This window comes from Globicephala melas, chromosome 9 (assembly GCF_963455315.2).
Source record: "Globicephala melas chromosome 9, mGloMel1.2, whole genome shotgun sequence".
NCBI classification, from domain to species: Eukaryota; Metazoa; Chordata; class Mammalia; order Artiodactyla; family Delphinidae; genus Globicephala; species Globicephala melas.
Window position 1 is genome coordinate 47,932,934 of NC_083322.1, and position 16,427 is coordinate 47,949,360.

Genomic DNA, 16,427 nt, shown 5'->3' on the forward strand with positions numbered 1-16,427 from the left:
GAAAATATTAAATAAATTAGGTGATTGTTTTTTCCCATTGTTTTTGGCTACTGACTTAAATCCATTTGTATCTCTAATCAAGCCACGCTGTTTTACACTTATACTTCTTTTTTTCTTAGATTAAGAAATTGTGCCAATTTTTAATTAGGTGGTTTTTAGTATAATTTATTGCATTTCTCACATCAAGGATTTCAGAATTCTAACATTACATCTTATTTCACTAAATTCTGCTTTTTAGAAGAGTAATTTTAACTACTTTATTCTATTCTTCCCTTTATTCAGTGTTTATCATTCCTAATTGTATTTCTAACCCCTCTCCCCCGAATCAATCAAGTATCCTACAATTAGATGTAAAGCATCTAGAAACAGTTGTCGGGGACAATGTCACAAGCCTGATACCAAAAATCTAAAGTATTTTAACCATTTACAACATAAAAGAGGCTATGACAGAAGGTTGATAGGCTCTGACCTATTCTCATACAAACATCTATCTAAATGCTACTTTTTTCAACATGTGGTCTTCACTCATTTTAACTGGTTCAGTTCCTGAAAAAAGTGGGTTTCAGACAATATACTGTAACTCCAATCAGTTACATAGGACACAACTAACCTTTTGCTCTGCTTGCAGTTGGTCACATCTTTCTTTCTCATGGTTAAGTTCTCTTTCCATTCTTCCAACTTGTTCTCGAAGTTGTGTTGTTTCTTTTTCCAGAACAGCAATTAACTTTAACAGTTCTTCTTTTTCTTTCATAGTTTTCTCAATTTTCAACTATAAAACAGAAAACTCAAATTGTTTTTTTATAATCTTATAATACATTACTAATTCAGTTTTCCATTTCAAAAAAATAGTGAAGAAATTTGCAGAAAGAACTTTTACATACTATCTACTTCATATCAATCAGACTCTTTTAGTCTTCAGTTAGAAAAATTCATGAATCATAAACTTAAACCATTTTTTGGTTGGGCAAAGAAAAAAACATTACAAGAAGGTATAAAAGTAATGAATTTTATTATGAAGTTGCCTGCTAATCACTTTTCAAATCAGTACTAAAAATGAGGCATATTAAGTTTCATAAGTGACTTAATTCTGGGCTGTTCTTATTTTGGGTAATAATCAAGGAGAAAAATGTGTACCTCTTCTTGAATGCAAATCTATGGGAAATCTTTGAATCTATTAAGAACTTCCTTGTGTGTTACATAAGGCCTTCATCTATGGGATTACTGTGAAAAGTTCTTTAAATAAGGTACTAAGGAATAAGTTTCTATATGTATAAAATGGCCTCTATTTAGCTAAATTAAAAGAAACTTTGTAAGTAAATGCAAATTTTAGGACAAAAATGCACATTGTAACATATTAACAATATAATTGACTCTTACATGAACACTAAGTTACTTAGTTCAGGAAAATCTAAAACTCCAGTATTCTAAAAATTACCAAATTAAGGGACCTAAAATAGTAAATAAAATGGTTAATATTTCTCTTACAGCAAGAAGTCTGATTCTATTAAAAAAAAAAAGAAGTCTGATTCTAACAAGGGAAGAATGGAGACTCAGAGGGAAAACTTCACAAAGGAGGCATCATACATTTAGCTAAAATAAAATGTTTTCCCCCAATAAACCCCAAGTCACTTTTCCAGGGTCATGGAATCAAACTCTAATTAAACTCTAAAATGGCTCTTATGAAAGTTAAAGAACTGTAAAATTTTTAAATGACCCATCTATCTCTTCCATCAGACTAAATGAAAATGACAGGAGTAAATGCCCTCAAAAGAGAAAAGTTTGGGCTTCCCTGGTGGTGCAGTGGTTGAGAGTCCGCCTGCCAATGCAGGGGACACGGGTTCGTGCCCCGGTCTGGGAAGATCCCACATGCCGCGAAGCGGCTGAGCCCGTGAGCCATGGCCGCTGAGCCTGCGCGTCCGGAGCACAGGCTCCGCAACGGGAGAGGCCACAACAGTGAGAGGCCTGTGTACCGCAAAAAAAAAAAAAAAAAAAGAAAAAAAAGAAAAAAGTTTACTTATTCACTTAATTTTTTACCTTACCTATTTTTTAAAAAATCATTTTTGGCTCTAAACTTTCTGGCCACTTAAAAATAAAGATACACCTTGACACAGTACAACAGAAACATTATAAAAGAACCATTTTTTCCCAGTGATTCATTTAACTGACACATACTTTAGAGTTCACTGAATCTTAAGTAGAAATGTTTAAAAGGAATTAAAATTATATGAAAGTGTATACAAGTCTAATTCCTGTCCCCAGTTTTGTATTCTGGTATCTTTCGACCATACAAAAAGGTTAAAATTGTACCATGAACACCCATAACCTAAATTCAATAATTATTAATATTTTGCCATATTTACTCTCCCTCTATATACCTAAGTTTTATTTCTTTTTCTTTCTTTTTTTTTGTTAAAGCATTTGAAACATAATTGCAGATACTTCACCCCTAAGTGCACAGGCCAAGCATCTCCTAATAAGTAGTCTTGTATTTAACCACTACCATGATCATAGCTAAGAAAATTAACAATAATTTTATAACACCCAACGGGTAGTCCACAGTTAAAATATACTACACTACCCCCAAGTATCTACTTTTTAGAAATCTAGGATACAACCAAGGTTCACAAACTGAAGGATTGTGGCTCAATCATTCTTAATGACAACAGTGCCCTAGATAATGTCTCACACTTGTACTAATTTGGTGCATTTTTAGTAAAATCATTAAAGATTTTGATAAATGTGGAAATTTAAAAGACTCGTCAAAAAATTGATCAGGATATAAATACCTTATCTCAGAAACATTTACCTAAGAGACAGCATACATTTTATGAGTAGGAAGAAGAGAACTAAATTGTGCAATGTCCCAATTTACTTGGAGCACAAAAGATAGGTAGATGCCAAAATGCCTGTTGTTTTTCTGTTGGAGGTCCTAAAATCAGGGTGGTCTAACAAGTATCCAAAAAACTGCAATATAAACAGTCACTGCATTCTTCATAAGATCTAGGCTTGTTTCAGCATCTTTGACTAGCATTCAAATACCAGGCTAAAAACCTTGATCATCAGGCGGTTGTCACCACAAAATGTTTTAGTCACCCTATAAAAGTTACATTTCTTTATTTAAGATAAGAGAGGAATTTCTGGAAGGGGAAAGGAAAGATACAGAAAAATTCACAGTAAGTTACTGGTTCCTTCTAACCTTCTTAGTTTGACTGTCTAATATCTATAACCTCTTGTCTTTTTTCTGTAGTCTGTTTTTTAAGATAAATAAAATCAGAGGCATAAAATATTTACATATAAAAAACATCCGAGTATAAAGAATAAGCAATGACTCGCCACAGGCTAAATAGGAATGTAAAATAACCAAAAATGTATACTGAACCAATTAAAGAAGATCTTTTTCACAGAAACTCAATATAACATTCTAATTTTTTAGGTTTAGGGTAAAGACATTGAGAAATATCTTGAAATAGGAATGCTGTTCTATTTTTTTCCTTCACTAAGTACTAAAAATTAAGACATATGGCATTATTAGACCATCTACACAGAAAATTTCTTTTGATGCAAGTGCAATGACTCCAAAATATTCAGTGAAAAAGAGTGAGAAACTTTTTCACCTTTTTTTTTAAAATTATGGTTAATCCAGCTTATTCATTTGATCAAATAAACAGGAAAAGAAATCATTCTAAAAACGCTGAACCTAAATTATGAGACTGGGACGCTTCACTGATTCACTGCCACACGTGAGACAGAGCATGCTTGTGTTATAGTGAAATGAAGTTCACATCCAATTACAGTTAGACTTACTGCTTCATACCACTTTACCATCAGCTTCACCCCCAAATCTGTATTATTCTACAATCAACAGATTAGGCCATCCCTAAAGAAGAAAGGTTAGGGGGAGGGAACATTAGGAAGTTTTAGGTCTAAACTCTCTCAATAATTACTTATTGCAGATATACTATGCACAAAATACTGATAAGCCTAGGGACAGTCCCTGCCACAGTGAAATCAGTAACATAATTGTGACAGAAAATTTTTTTAAGTATTTCAAAAACAACACTCTAAGTTTATTATTTTAGTTAAAAAGCATTTGATTTTCAGGTTATACTCCTGCATAACCTAAAAATTCTTAAAATGCCAACCAACATGAGCTCTGTTTGTAATTTATCTATGACTGATTTGTCTTTTTTAAAACATTCACTATTTTTAAGTCACAGTTCATAACAAAATAATCCAGTTCATAATATAAATTTATGAATCACCAGCTCACTGTTGGTACCAACCTCAAGAAGGCCAGCTTTTGTGGTCACCACCAACATGTCAGAATTTCCTTCATCTTCCATAGTAAGCAACTCTTCAACTGGAGAAGCAGCTCGAAACTGAAAAGGTGTACTTGCTCCACGAATTTCACCCTTATGGGTAACATAACAGAACTGATAAAATTCTCCATCATCATTTGGAAGGTAATATCCTAAGAGGAAGTTAACAAACAAAAAAAGTATTAAATTTTCTGTTATAAAATTATTTGGATTTAACAAATCTTGCCATATCCTCTCATTTATGACCCTGTTTCTAAGCACTCAGGATATGTCTTTCCTATCTTTCACAAATTATCTATCAAAACTAGACTCTTGGGCTTCCCTGGTGGCGCAGTGGTTGAGAGTCCGCCTGCCGATGCAGGGGACACGGGTTCGTGCCCCGGTCAGGGAAGATCCCACATGCCGCGGAGCGGCTGGGCCCGTGAGCCATGGCCGCTGAGCCTGCGCATCCGGAGCCTGTGCTCTGCAACATGAGAGGCCACAACAGTGAGAGGCCCGCGTACCGCAAAAAAAAAAAAAACAAAAAAAAAACCTAGACTCTTCTTTCTTCCCTAAATATGCCCATATTTTTCTTATCTTAGGTCTAAGCTTATACTCTCAGAATATTCTTTCCCTGTATCTTCACTAGGGTAAAACCAATTTATCTGGGAGAGTCAAGTATGCAGTTTTCAATGAGAAAGAGGCTGAAGGCGGAGCAATGGAAGAACCAGCATAAAAGCCTAGGAGGACCAGGGGATGGAATACATCATTTAAAGAAATGTTCCCTCAAATATGACATTAACTAAATGCATAAGAGAGATATTAACAAACGGAATACACTGCACATATGCACTGTGTAAGGGCAGAAAGAGGATGAGGTCTACTGATACAGAACAAAAATAAGCTTTGGAACCACACAGATTTATTCTGGAATTCCAGCTCTGCCACTAATTATTATTTACTTAACCTCCCCGAGCCCAAATTTCTTATCTATAAAAGAAATTTGAAGCCATCTATCTCAAAGTTCCAAAGTACCATGGATTATGTAGTTCTATCATCTAGCCCACTATCTGACAAATTATATGTGTTCAATATTTGTTCCTTCTCTCTTCAGCTCAACTGTTACCCTGTTTTAAATTTTGCTGTATTATCCTAGCTCAAAATTAATCCTCTCCAAATCCCAGCTCAAAATTAATCCTCTCCAAAGCTCCCATGGTATTTTTTACATTAAAAAAAAAAAAAATCCTCCACCATGTACTTTGCATTACCATTATACACATGCTTTATAGCCTACATCCAGAACTCAGAAATACTGAGGGCAGATTATTAATAAATATAAACATTCTGGAATTCCCCCCAGAATAACCTGAAACAAGGAAGCATTCAATGACTGTGAAACGAACACACAAAGGTGAATATATTCCCCTTATCTTGGATATTAATATCTACCCAGAAATGTGCATTCACTATGCCTATTATTCCTTCATATCTTGAAATTTTTAGCCTCATTATTATGATATTGACTTCACTTGACTTCATTCTTTAAAAAATAGCTGAATTTTGTCCACAGAGGGGAGGGGGCAGAGAAAATATAAGCCTGAAACATCCTGTGGTGCTTAAAAATAAGAAAGAAGCTGTCAAAAAAGAAGGGGGTGGGGGAGTCAAAAAACACAGAAGCCCCCTTGACAGACCTCCCAATAGCCAGAGAAAGCTAAAACAATTTGAGCAACAAAAAAATTATAGCATTAAACTTTATTCCACAGAAGAAAATATATATGCATGAATGAGAAAAGGATGACTCTTTCTAACATAATAATCGCAATTAATAATGTCCAAGAAATGCGAATAGAAAAGCATCATCAGGCAAATAACAACAATAATTACTGTAGGCAAGATCCACTGATGGATACTAAAATTAGTGGGTGAAAGTTTCAGGAGAAACAAGGTATCTCAAAATTGCTCCCCATAATACTGTTAAATCACCAAGGGAAAAATACTAACTTTACAGTGGAGAAACCCAGCAGACACCACCTTAACCAAGTGATCAAGACTAATATTACGGGCTTCCCTGGTGGCGCGGTGGTTAAGAATCCACCTGCCAATGCAGGGGACACGGGTTTGAGCCCTGGCCCGGGAAAATCCCACATGCCACAGAGCAACTAAGCCCGTGCACCACAACTACTGAGCCTGAGCTCTAGAGCCCACAAGCCACAACTACCGAGCCCACGTGCTACAACCACTGAAGCCTGCGTGCCTAGAGCCCGTGCTCCGCAACAAGAGAAGCCACGGCCATGAGAATCCCGCGCACCGCAACGAAGAGCAAGCCCATGCGCAGCAACAAAGACCCAACACAGCCAAAAATAAATAAATAAATAAGTTTTTTTTAAAAAGACTAATATTACTGCTAAGAAGACAATCAGACATCAAGTACTCTCTGATACAATGCACTGAAAAGAATACATCATCACTTCTATGATATACTTCCTGAAAATGTATAGCCTCAATCTAATCATGAGAAGCTGTCTGAAAAACTCAAAATGAGGAACATGCTACCAGAACAAAACAAAACTGAACAGTACTCTTCATAAATGTAAAGGTTATGAAAGACAAGGACAGAATGAGGCACTATCACAGACTGGAGAAGACTATGATGATACGACAACTAAATGCAATGTGGGATTATGGACTGGATCCAGGAACAGAGAAAAGAACACTACAGGAAACACTAGTGAAATCTGAATAAAGTTTGTACTTTAGTCAACAGTGTTGTACCAATGTTGAATTCCTGTTCTTTTAAATAAATGTACTGTGGTTATGCCACATGTTAACATTACGGGAAGCTGGGTGAAGGGTAGATGAAAATTCTGTATACTATTTTTGCAACTTTACATCTAAAATTATTTCAAAATACAAAGTTTTAAAACAAAGTAATACAGGGAATTCCCTGTCGGTCCTTTCCAGTGGTTAGGACTCTGTGCTTCCACTGCAGGGGGGCACAGGTTCGATCCCTGGTTGGGGAACTAAGATCCTGCAAGCCTAGAGGCACAGCCAAAAAAAAGTAATTAAAGGTACATCTAGCAATAAATTTTTGAAGTTTTTAAAAACCCCATCCTCCTACTATCTACTACTAAATCCGCGGCTGAGTAACTTTGCAAAGGCCACTACACTTACTTTTAAAGTTTAAATAGAAAAGAAAAATATAGTTTGACTAATCAGCTCTGGTATCATGGCATTAGAAATTCTACAAACTAGATATTCGAGGTCTGATTTTTTTTAAATCTCACAAAAATAATTCACTAAAAATTATGGTTCAAATACCATTTGAGATACAAGATATAGTTATTCAGAACTGAAATTTAAAGCTACCTAGAAATAGCTCTCCTCAGATCAGTAAAACTGAAAATAAAATAGGAAAATGTAAAAACCAAACTCCAAGTCAAATTTTATAGCCTGTAACATTAGCAATCAAATTATAGTAAACAAATAAGAGTCCATTTAGGAAAACAGTTACATTTATGTACACTTTATTAGTTGTTCTGAGTTTTGCATTTCAGGATTCTCATGACTACTCCACAAAATGAGCAAAATTGTTTGGATCATGCTTAAGATTCCTTCTGGCTCTAATTCTCTATGACTAAATTTTTCATGACTCTATCCTGAGCTCCTTATATAACAAACAAGTTCTAGGCAGGCAGAAGATTTTATTTCTAAATTTCAAAGTAAAAATTATGATGACTTTTCAAAAACATGTAAAACTTAGCTCCCATGAAAATGCTTTTACAATATGAACAGAAATAAACTGGATGCTTTTCTCCTTTTTTTCTAACTGCTTTGAAACTTTCTGCTGTCATAAATAAGCAAATTCATCAGTCACTATAACAAATTCTGTAAGTTTCTTATTTATTATAAGAAAACTAATCACATTAAAAATGACTGGAGGGCTTCCCTGGTGGCACAGCGGTTAAGAATCCACCTGACAACGCAGGGGACACGGGTTCGATCCCTGGTCCAGGAAGATGCCACATGCTGCAGAGCAACTAAGCCCGTGTGCCACAACTACTGAGCCTGAGCTCTAGAGCCTGCGAGCCACAACTACTGAGCCTGCATGCTGCAACTACTGAAGCCTGCACACCTAGAGCCCGTGCTCCGCAACAAGAGAAGCCACTGCAATGAGAAGTCCGTGCACTGCAACGAAGAGTAGCCCCTGCTCACCGCAACTAGAGAAAGCCCGCGCGCAGCAACAAAGACCCAATGCAGCCAAAAATAAATAAATGAATGAATGAATTTTTAAAAGTAGATTAAAAAAAAGAATGACTGGAAATAAAACCACAACTTTTAAGAACAAATATCTTAATAACAAAATCAGTTCCAATATACACACTTGAATTTGATTATCTAAAAAAAGGCTATGAATTAAAAGATAAACTACAGGGCTTCCCTGGTGGCGCAGTGGTTGAGAGTCCGCCTGACGATGCAGTGGATACAGGTTCATGCCCCGTTCCGGGAAGATCCCACATGCCGCAGAGCGGCTGGGCCCGTGAGCCATGGCCGCTGAACCTGTGCGTCCGGAGCCTGTGCTCCGCAACGGGAGAGGTCACAACAGTGAGAGGCCCGTGTACCGCAAAAAAAAAAAAAAAAAAGATAAACTACATATATAATTTATAACTTTCTTAATCTATAAAACATCTATGAGGACCTAAATCTCTGTCTATATTACCGTACAAATTTTATTCTCTGAATATGTGTTTCTTGTCACAGTACGTAAAGAAACTTTTTTGTATATGCAAGCTCCATGTGATCACATTCCCAACTGATGTTCACACCAAACATATACAAACCTCGCAATAAAAAGTTTTAAAGAAGTAAACCACCAAAATCCAAAACACTAACACCACCGAATGCTGGTAAAGATGCAGTCCAACAAGAACTCTCATTCACTGCTGGTGGGAATGCAAAATGTTTTTGCCACTTTGTAAAAAAGAGTTTGGTGGTTTCTTATGAAACTAAACGTATTCCTACCATATAATACAGCAATCATACTCCTTGATATTTATCCAAATGAGTTGAAAACTTATATCCACACAAAAGCCTGTGCATGAATGTTTATACCAGCTTTACAGCTTTATTCACAACTGCCAAAACTTGGAAGCAACCAAAATATTCTTTTTGTTTTTGTTTTTTGTGGTACGTGGGCCTCTCACTGCTGTGGCCTCTCCTGCCGTGGAGCACAGGCTCCGGATGCGCAGGCCCAGCAGCCATGGCTCAAGGGCCCAGCTGCCCCGCGGCATGCGGGATCCTCCCAGACCGGGGCACGAACCCGTGTCCCCTGCATCGGCAGGTGGACTCCCAACCACTGCGCCACCAGGGAAGCCCCAAAATATTCTTTAACAGACAAATGGATGAATAAGCTGTGTTACATCCATACAATGGAGTATAACTGGTTTCCTTTGCAATTCTGGGCATTTCATGTATGTTAAAATATTATACTGAGACAGAGTCCATTAGCTTCCCCAGACCAAAAGCAGTCCATGGTATAAACAAGACTAAGAATTTGCTTTAATACAATCCAAAGTCAGTATAATTTTACTACAAAAATCACTCTACAGCAAATGCCGTTATAGATTTCTAACTAAAATTTTTGTGTTTTGTTTTAAAGCAACAGGGTGTATTTTTTTCATATAACAAGCAATCTGGAGGCAGTTGCCTGCTGGCCTTGATTCAGTGGCTCAGACATGTCAGGACAGACATATATGTTCTTGTCTATGCCTTCCCCTCGTGGCCACAGGAGGGATGCTGAAGCTCTAGCCATCACCTTTGTGAAGGCAGAATGTGGGGGGAGGGGCAATACCAGGTATATCTTCTCCTTTAAATAAGAGAATTTTTAAAAATCTGTATATAATGCTAAGACAAAAATGAATTTTATATTACTCACATCCATTTTATAAGCAACTTTCCCTATAGAATTTCTACTCTATAAATCCTGTTAATCATCTTTGTGATTTTCATACGGAATATTTTTCTCACCTCTAATTTGTTATATTATCTAATATCAGTAACAGCATTATTTTCTCATTTGAAAAAAAAGATCATCAAAAGACTGCTCTTCAATGAAAGACAATAAGGAAAAAACCTTTCTCTACATAAAATATCATGTGACCTACACTAGATATTTACATTCTTATGACTTCTGATAAAGAAAGATAAGATACTAATTCATTCAACTTTAGCCACTAGACATGCTTAAGTAGATCATTACAATGGGGTACAACATTTTTAATGGCAATAAAACATCTAATTTCATCTAGTTCTGCTTTTCAGTTCTCACCTTGAAATGCTAACACACAATTGACTGTTGATCCTTCTACATAATGTTCAGGCACAGGAGACCATAAAAACGTGTAATAATCACGAGCAGTACTCCATCCAACCTAAAGGAAAACAACAAAAACATGGATATTATAAGTAAGTGGTTTAATATGAGTGATATCTTATAGCATATTGTTTTTCACTGCATCCTAAAATTAAAGCATGCATGAATGTTTACAAATCCTGAGCATTTTAACAATCACGTCAAATTTTTATTATAATTTTTTATTAAGCTATAACCTAATGCTATAAAAATCTATAACAGCAGTTTCTACTATGTATTAAAATGCAACTTGATATCCAATTTCTCAAGGAAAACCTTAGTACACATATGATCAAATATAAAAATATGCTGCACTTAAAATTTGATTTCACTAAACATAAGTTTTTAAAATTTATTTTATGCCTTGAATTTAACTGTGTTTTTTTTAGTTAGATTTCCCCCTCCTCCTTAAATCCACTAATTAAACTTCACTAGTCTGTCATCTTTAGTTAAGTCTTGCCTACAGGCAATGGTAAATTTTGTAAAAATTTATTTTTACCTTTATTCCTAAGGTGTTTATATATACAAAAAGACCACCTATGTCCCACCAATCTCTAAAACATTTCCACCTTACAACATGAATATATACATTACATATCTCAGTCTTTATTTTCCAGATGAACTGTACTGTGGTAAATACTGAATATTAGATATGTTTAAAACAGGTACTAGATATCCATTTGCCAGTATATTACAAGAAATTATGCATTATCCACGAGGTTTGATTACATATGTTCTATAATTCTGATCGATTTAGGATTAGAGGGTCCAGAATATTGAAACTGGAAGAATCTTAGTAATCTTTAGTCTCTAAAGGAGAGTTTTCAAACTGTCAGTCACAACCCAGTAGTAAGTGGTAACATTATATCAATTTAGTGGTTCATAACCACATTTATTTTTTAATTAGAAAGCATCAGAGGGCGTGAAGGCTAAGTACTGCTTCATGAAAATTTGTTTCAGGTGTATCTGCATGCAACTTTGCTAGGTCAAATCACAGAATCATATTATTTTTATTTCTTTCTGCGTGTCATGGCCAAAAACATTTGAAAGACACTATTCATCTCTTTACAGATGAGAAGCTTGAGGAAACCATGATGTAAGTGATTTTCCTGACCTAAGGCTCAGTTTTTTTCTCTCAGGATTGTTAGAAGGATTACACTAGACGATGAACATAAAAGCAGCACTTGGCAGAGGGCCTGACCCGTGATGGGCACTCCATAAATGGTAGTTTTTGCAAGCACAGTATACTGCAGTGATTAAGAGCATAGGAAGTAAGGTCAGACTGCCAAAAAAGATCACTTACTGGCTAAAATGACTTCAGACAAGTTATTTCTGTTCCCTCCTCTTTAAAATGGAGATAAAGGCTTATACGTGTTATTAAATGAGATACGGCACCGTAGTGGCACCTGGCACAGTGCCTAGCACATTAGTGTTCATTAAACGTTACCATTCATTAATACCCAAGGGGACACAATGTATTAGGGAGAGTGATCTTGACTCTAAAATGTTCTGTCTCTCATTCCATATCCCCCAGTGCTTCTATCATCTCCTGAAAAGGAGCCTATTTGAAGTTTTTCCCAAAAGATACACCTGGTACAAGTCATACCTTGCATTCTTTGTCCCTGTCCATATGGTGGTCTTGAAAGGAATATCAATACTACCCAGAGCTACATCTTTCTTGAAAAAAATCTCCCTAAGGCTCTACCTGGACCAGGTGGGCAAAAGACATGCTAAGTGTACCATTTATTTGTGATGGCTGACATGCAAAACTGCTAATGTCAGAATTATAGATACCTGATTCAAGTGGCAGTGGGAATAGCAGTAACAGATACAGTTCACTGTTCGTTTTGGAATAAATATTACCCTCATCTTACAAATTAAGAAACTAGTAAATGGCAGAGTCAGAATCTGAACCTGAAGTTCAAGCTCTTAACCACCAGGACACTACTCACTCTCCTCCTAGCAGGATATAAAATACTCTCATACTTTCTGAAATTCCACTTCCTTCCTTCCAACACTGAGTCAATGACTATACAATTCTTAAAAGAACTGCACGTTTTTGGATTGGGTTGTTTGTTTTTTTTGTTATTGAGCTGCATGAGCTGCTTGTAAATTTTGGAGATTAATCCTTTGTCAGTTGCTTAATTTGCAAATATTTTCTCCCATTCTGAGGGTTGTCTTTTGGTCTTGTTTATGGTTTCCTTTGCTGTGCAAAAGCTTTGAAGTTTCATTAGGTCCCATTTGTTTTTGTTTTTATTTCCATTTCTCTAGGAGGTGGGTCAAAAAGGATATTGCTGTGATTTATGTCATAGAGTGTTCTGCCTATGCTTTCCTCTAAGAGTTTGATAGTTTCTGGCCTTACATTTAGGTCTTTAATCCATTTTGAGCTTATTTTTGTGTATGGTGTTAGGGAGTGTTCTAATCTCATACTTTTACATGTACCTGTCCAGCTTTCCCAGCACCATTTATTGAAGGGGCTGTCTTTTCTCCACCGTATATTCTTGCTTCCTTTATCAAAGATAAGGTGACCATATGTGCGTGGGTTTACCTCTGGGCTTTCTATCCTGTTCCATTGATCTATATTTCTGTTTTTGTGCCAGTACCATACTGTCTTGATTACTGTAGCTTTGTAGTATAGTCTGAAGTCAATAGACACTTCTCCAAAGAAGATATACAGATTGCCAACAAACACATGAAAGAATGCTCAACATCATTAATCATTAGAGAAATGCAAATCAAAACTATAAGGAGAGCTTCCCTGGTGGCACAGTGGTTAAGAATCCGCCTGCCAATGCAGGGGTCATGGGTTCGAGCCCTGGTCTGGGAAGATCCCACATGCTGCAGAGCAACTAAGCCTGTGCGCCACAACTACTGAGCCTGCTCTCTAGAGCCCCCAAGCCACAACTACTGAGCACACGTGTCACAACTACTGAAGCCCTTGCGCCTAGAGCGTATGCTCTGCAACAAGAGAAGCCACTGCAATGAGAAGCCTGTGCACCTCAACAAAGAGTAGCCCCTACTCACAACTAGAGAAAGCCTGCGCAGAGCAACAAAGACCCAATGCAGCCAAAAATAAATAAATAAAATAAATAAATTTATTAAAAAAAAAAACTACAATGAGATATCATCTCACACCAGTCAGAATGGCCCTCATCAAAAAATCTAGAAACAATAAATGCTGGAGAGGGTGTGGAGAAAAGGGAACACTCTTGCACTGTTGGTGGGAATGTAAATTGATACAGCCACTATGGAGAACAGTATGGAGGTTCCTTAAAAAACTAAAAATAGAACTACCATACTACCCAACAATCCTACTACTGGGCATATACCCTGAGCAAACCATAATTCAAAAAGAGTCATGTACCAATATGTTCATTGCAGCTCTATTTACAATAGCCAGGACATGGAAGCAACCTAAGTGTCCATCAACAGATGAATGGATAAAGATGATGTGGCACATATATACAATGGAATATTACTCAGCCATAAAAAAAAGAAAATTGAGTTATTTGTAGTGAGGTAGATGGACCTAGAGTCTGTCATACAGAGTGAAGTAAGTCAGAAAGAGAAAAGCAAATACTGTATGCTAACACATACATATGGAATCTAAAAAAAAGTGGTCCTGATGAACCTACGGGCAGGACAGAAATAAAGATGCAGACATAGAGAATGGACTTGAGGACACGGGGAGGGGGAAGGGTAAACTGGGACGAAGTGAGAGAGTAGCACTGACATATATACACTACCAAGGTAAAATAGATAGCTAGTGGGAAGCAGCTGCATCGCATGGGGAGATCAACTCGGTGCTCTGTGACCACCTAGAGGGGTAGGATAGGGAGGGTAAGTGGGAGGGGATATGGGGATATATGTATACATATAGCTGATTTACTTTGTTATACAGCAGAAATTAACACAACATTGTAAAGCAATTGTACTCCAATAAAGATGTTAAAAAAAAAAAAAAGAAAAGAAAATCTCCAACACAGTCTACATCCCTTGCCTGGCTTCACTCATTCCCCTACCCAACTTGGACTTCATGGTCAATTAATCATTTCAATAATAATGCACCCAAACCACCCTAGTATCCTTTGTCCTCTTGACCTCCCTTCCCAAATTCCCAGTCTGAATGATACCCACTTTTGGAATTCTTCACTCAATTCTAGGTGCTCAACCTCTCTAGACAAACTCACAAAATGGCTGCTCAGAAATCTCCTGGTTAACCTACTCCAATTCCCTATGACATTCTTCCACAGTAGCAAGACCATATCTTCTCCATACTCAAGCCCTCCCCAACTCAGCACATGACCTTGCTCATTACTGAGTGTACTCAATAAATGAGTTCCAGTCCCAATTCATTCAATTAATAGCTGACAAACCCTATAGATGCCTGTTACAGATTATTACCCACAACTGATTCCCTTCTCTAAGGCTTGATCTCACTTAGAAAATGAAGATGGTCTAAACATTCTCTCTGGGACTTCCCTGGTGGCGCAGTGGTTAAGAATCCGCCTGCCAATGCAGGGGACACGGGTTTGAGCCCTGGTCTGGGAAGATCCCATATGCCACGGAACAACTAAGCCCGTGTGCCACAACTACTGAGCCTGTGCTCTAGAGCCCACGAACCACAACTACTGAGACCAAGTGCCACAACTACTGAAGCCCGCGCACCTAGAGCCCGTGCTCCACAACAAGAGAAGCCACCACAATGAGAAGCCCACGTACCGCAACGAAGAGCAGCCCCCGCTCGTCAAAACTAGAGAAAGCCTGCGCGCAGCAACGAAGACCCAACGCAGCCAAAAATAAATAATAAATTTATATTAAAAAAAAAAACCATTCTCTCTACCTCCATTCTTTTCTAATTCCAATTTATCTTATTCAGCACTAGGAGATTAAAGTTCACCTCTAAACTCTATTACTCTCTGCTTAAAAATTATTCCTCAGCTAAATATTAAAGCAATCTACGTGATCCAAACTAACTTTTCCCATTTTCTAAACCTGGTACCTGTCCCAGGAAAATTAAATTCCTTAACACTCTCTCAAGCACACAACACACTTTCCCTTCATTCCTTCCCCTTAAAATTACTACCTGGGCACTTTCTCCCTGCCTACCTTGTCAATATCATATCTATCAAAATCATTCTGGACAGCAATCGATTTGCAGTACATGTCAAGTGTTTAAAAACATTCAATGCTGGGCTTCCCTGGTGGCGCAGTGGTTGAGAGTCCACCTGCCGATGCAGGGGACACGGGCTCGTGCCCTGGTTCGGGAAGATCCCACATGCCATGGAGCGGCTAGGCCCGTGAGCCATGGCCGCTGAGCCTGCGCGTCCGGAGCCTGTGCTCCAAACGGGAGAGGCCACAACAGGGAGAGGCCCGCGTACCGCAAAAAAAAAAAAAAAAAAACATTCAATGCCGGGCTTCCCTGGTGGCGCAGTGGTTGAGAGTCCACCTGCCGATGCAGGGGACACAGGTTCGTGCCCCAGTCTGGGAAGATCCCACAGGCCGCAGAGCGGCTGGGCCCGTGAGCCATGGCCGCTGAGCCTGTGTATCCGGAACCTGTGCTCCGCAACGGGAGAGGCCGCAACAGTGAGAGGCCCGCATACCGCAAAAAAAATTAAAAATAAGAATAAAAAAAATTCAATGCTATAAACATGGCAATTCCACTTCCAAGAACTTATCCTATGAAATACAATGACAAACAAAATAAAAACAGATACAGA

The 16,427-nt window shown here is 37.7% G+C and overlaps 1 protein-coding gene across 2 annotated transcripts in view; it reads right to left on the reverse strand.

The window, feature by feature from the left end:
• The window catches only part of TAX1BP1 (Tax1 binding protein 1), an 88,179-nt gene that overhangs the window by 61,496 nt on the left and 10,256 nt on the right, over nt 1-16,427 (reverse strand). For both annotated transcript variants that reach the window (XM_030857413.2, XM_030857416.2), the window contains exons 3-5: nt 10,624-10,726; nt 4,284-4,471; nt 611-769 (exon numbers count right to left, since the gene is read on the reverse strand). In XM_030857413.2, the coding sequence (XP_030713273.1) occupies nt 611-769; nt 4,284-4,471; nt 10,624-10,726 (450 nt within the window). The remainder of the gene's footprint in view (nt 1-610; nt 770-4,283; nt 4,472-10,623; nt 10,727-16,427) is intronic.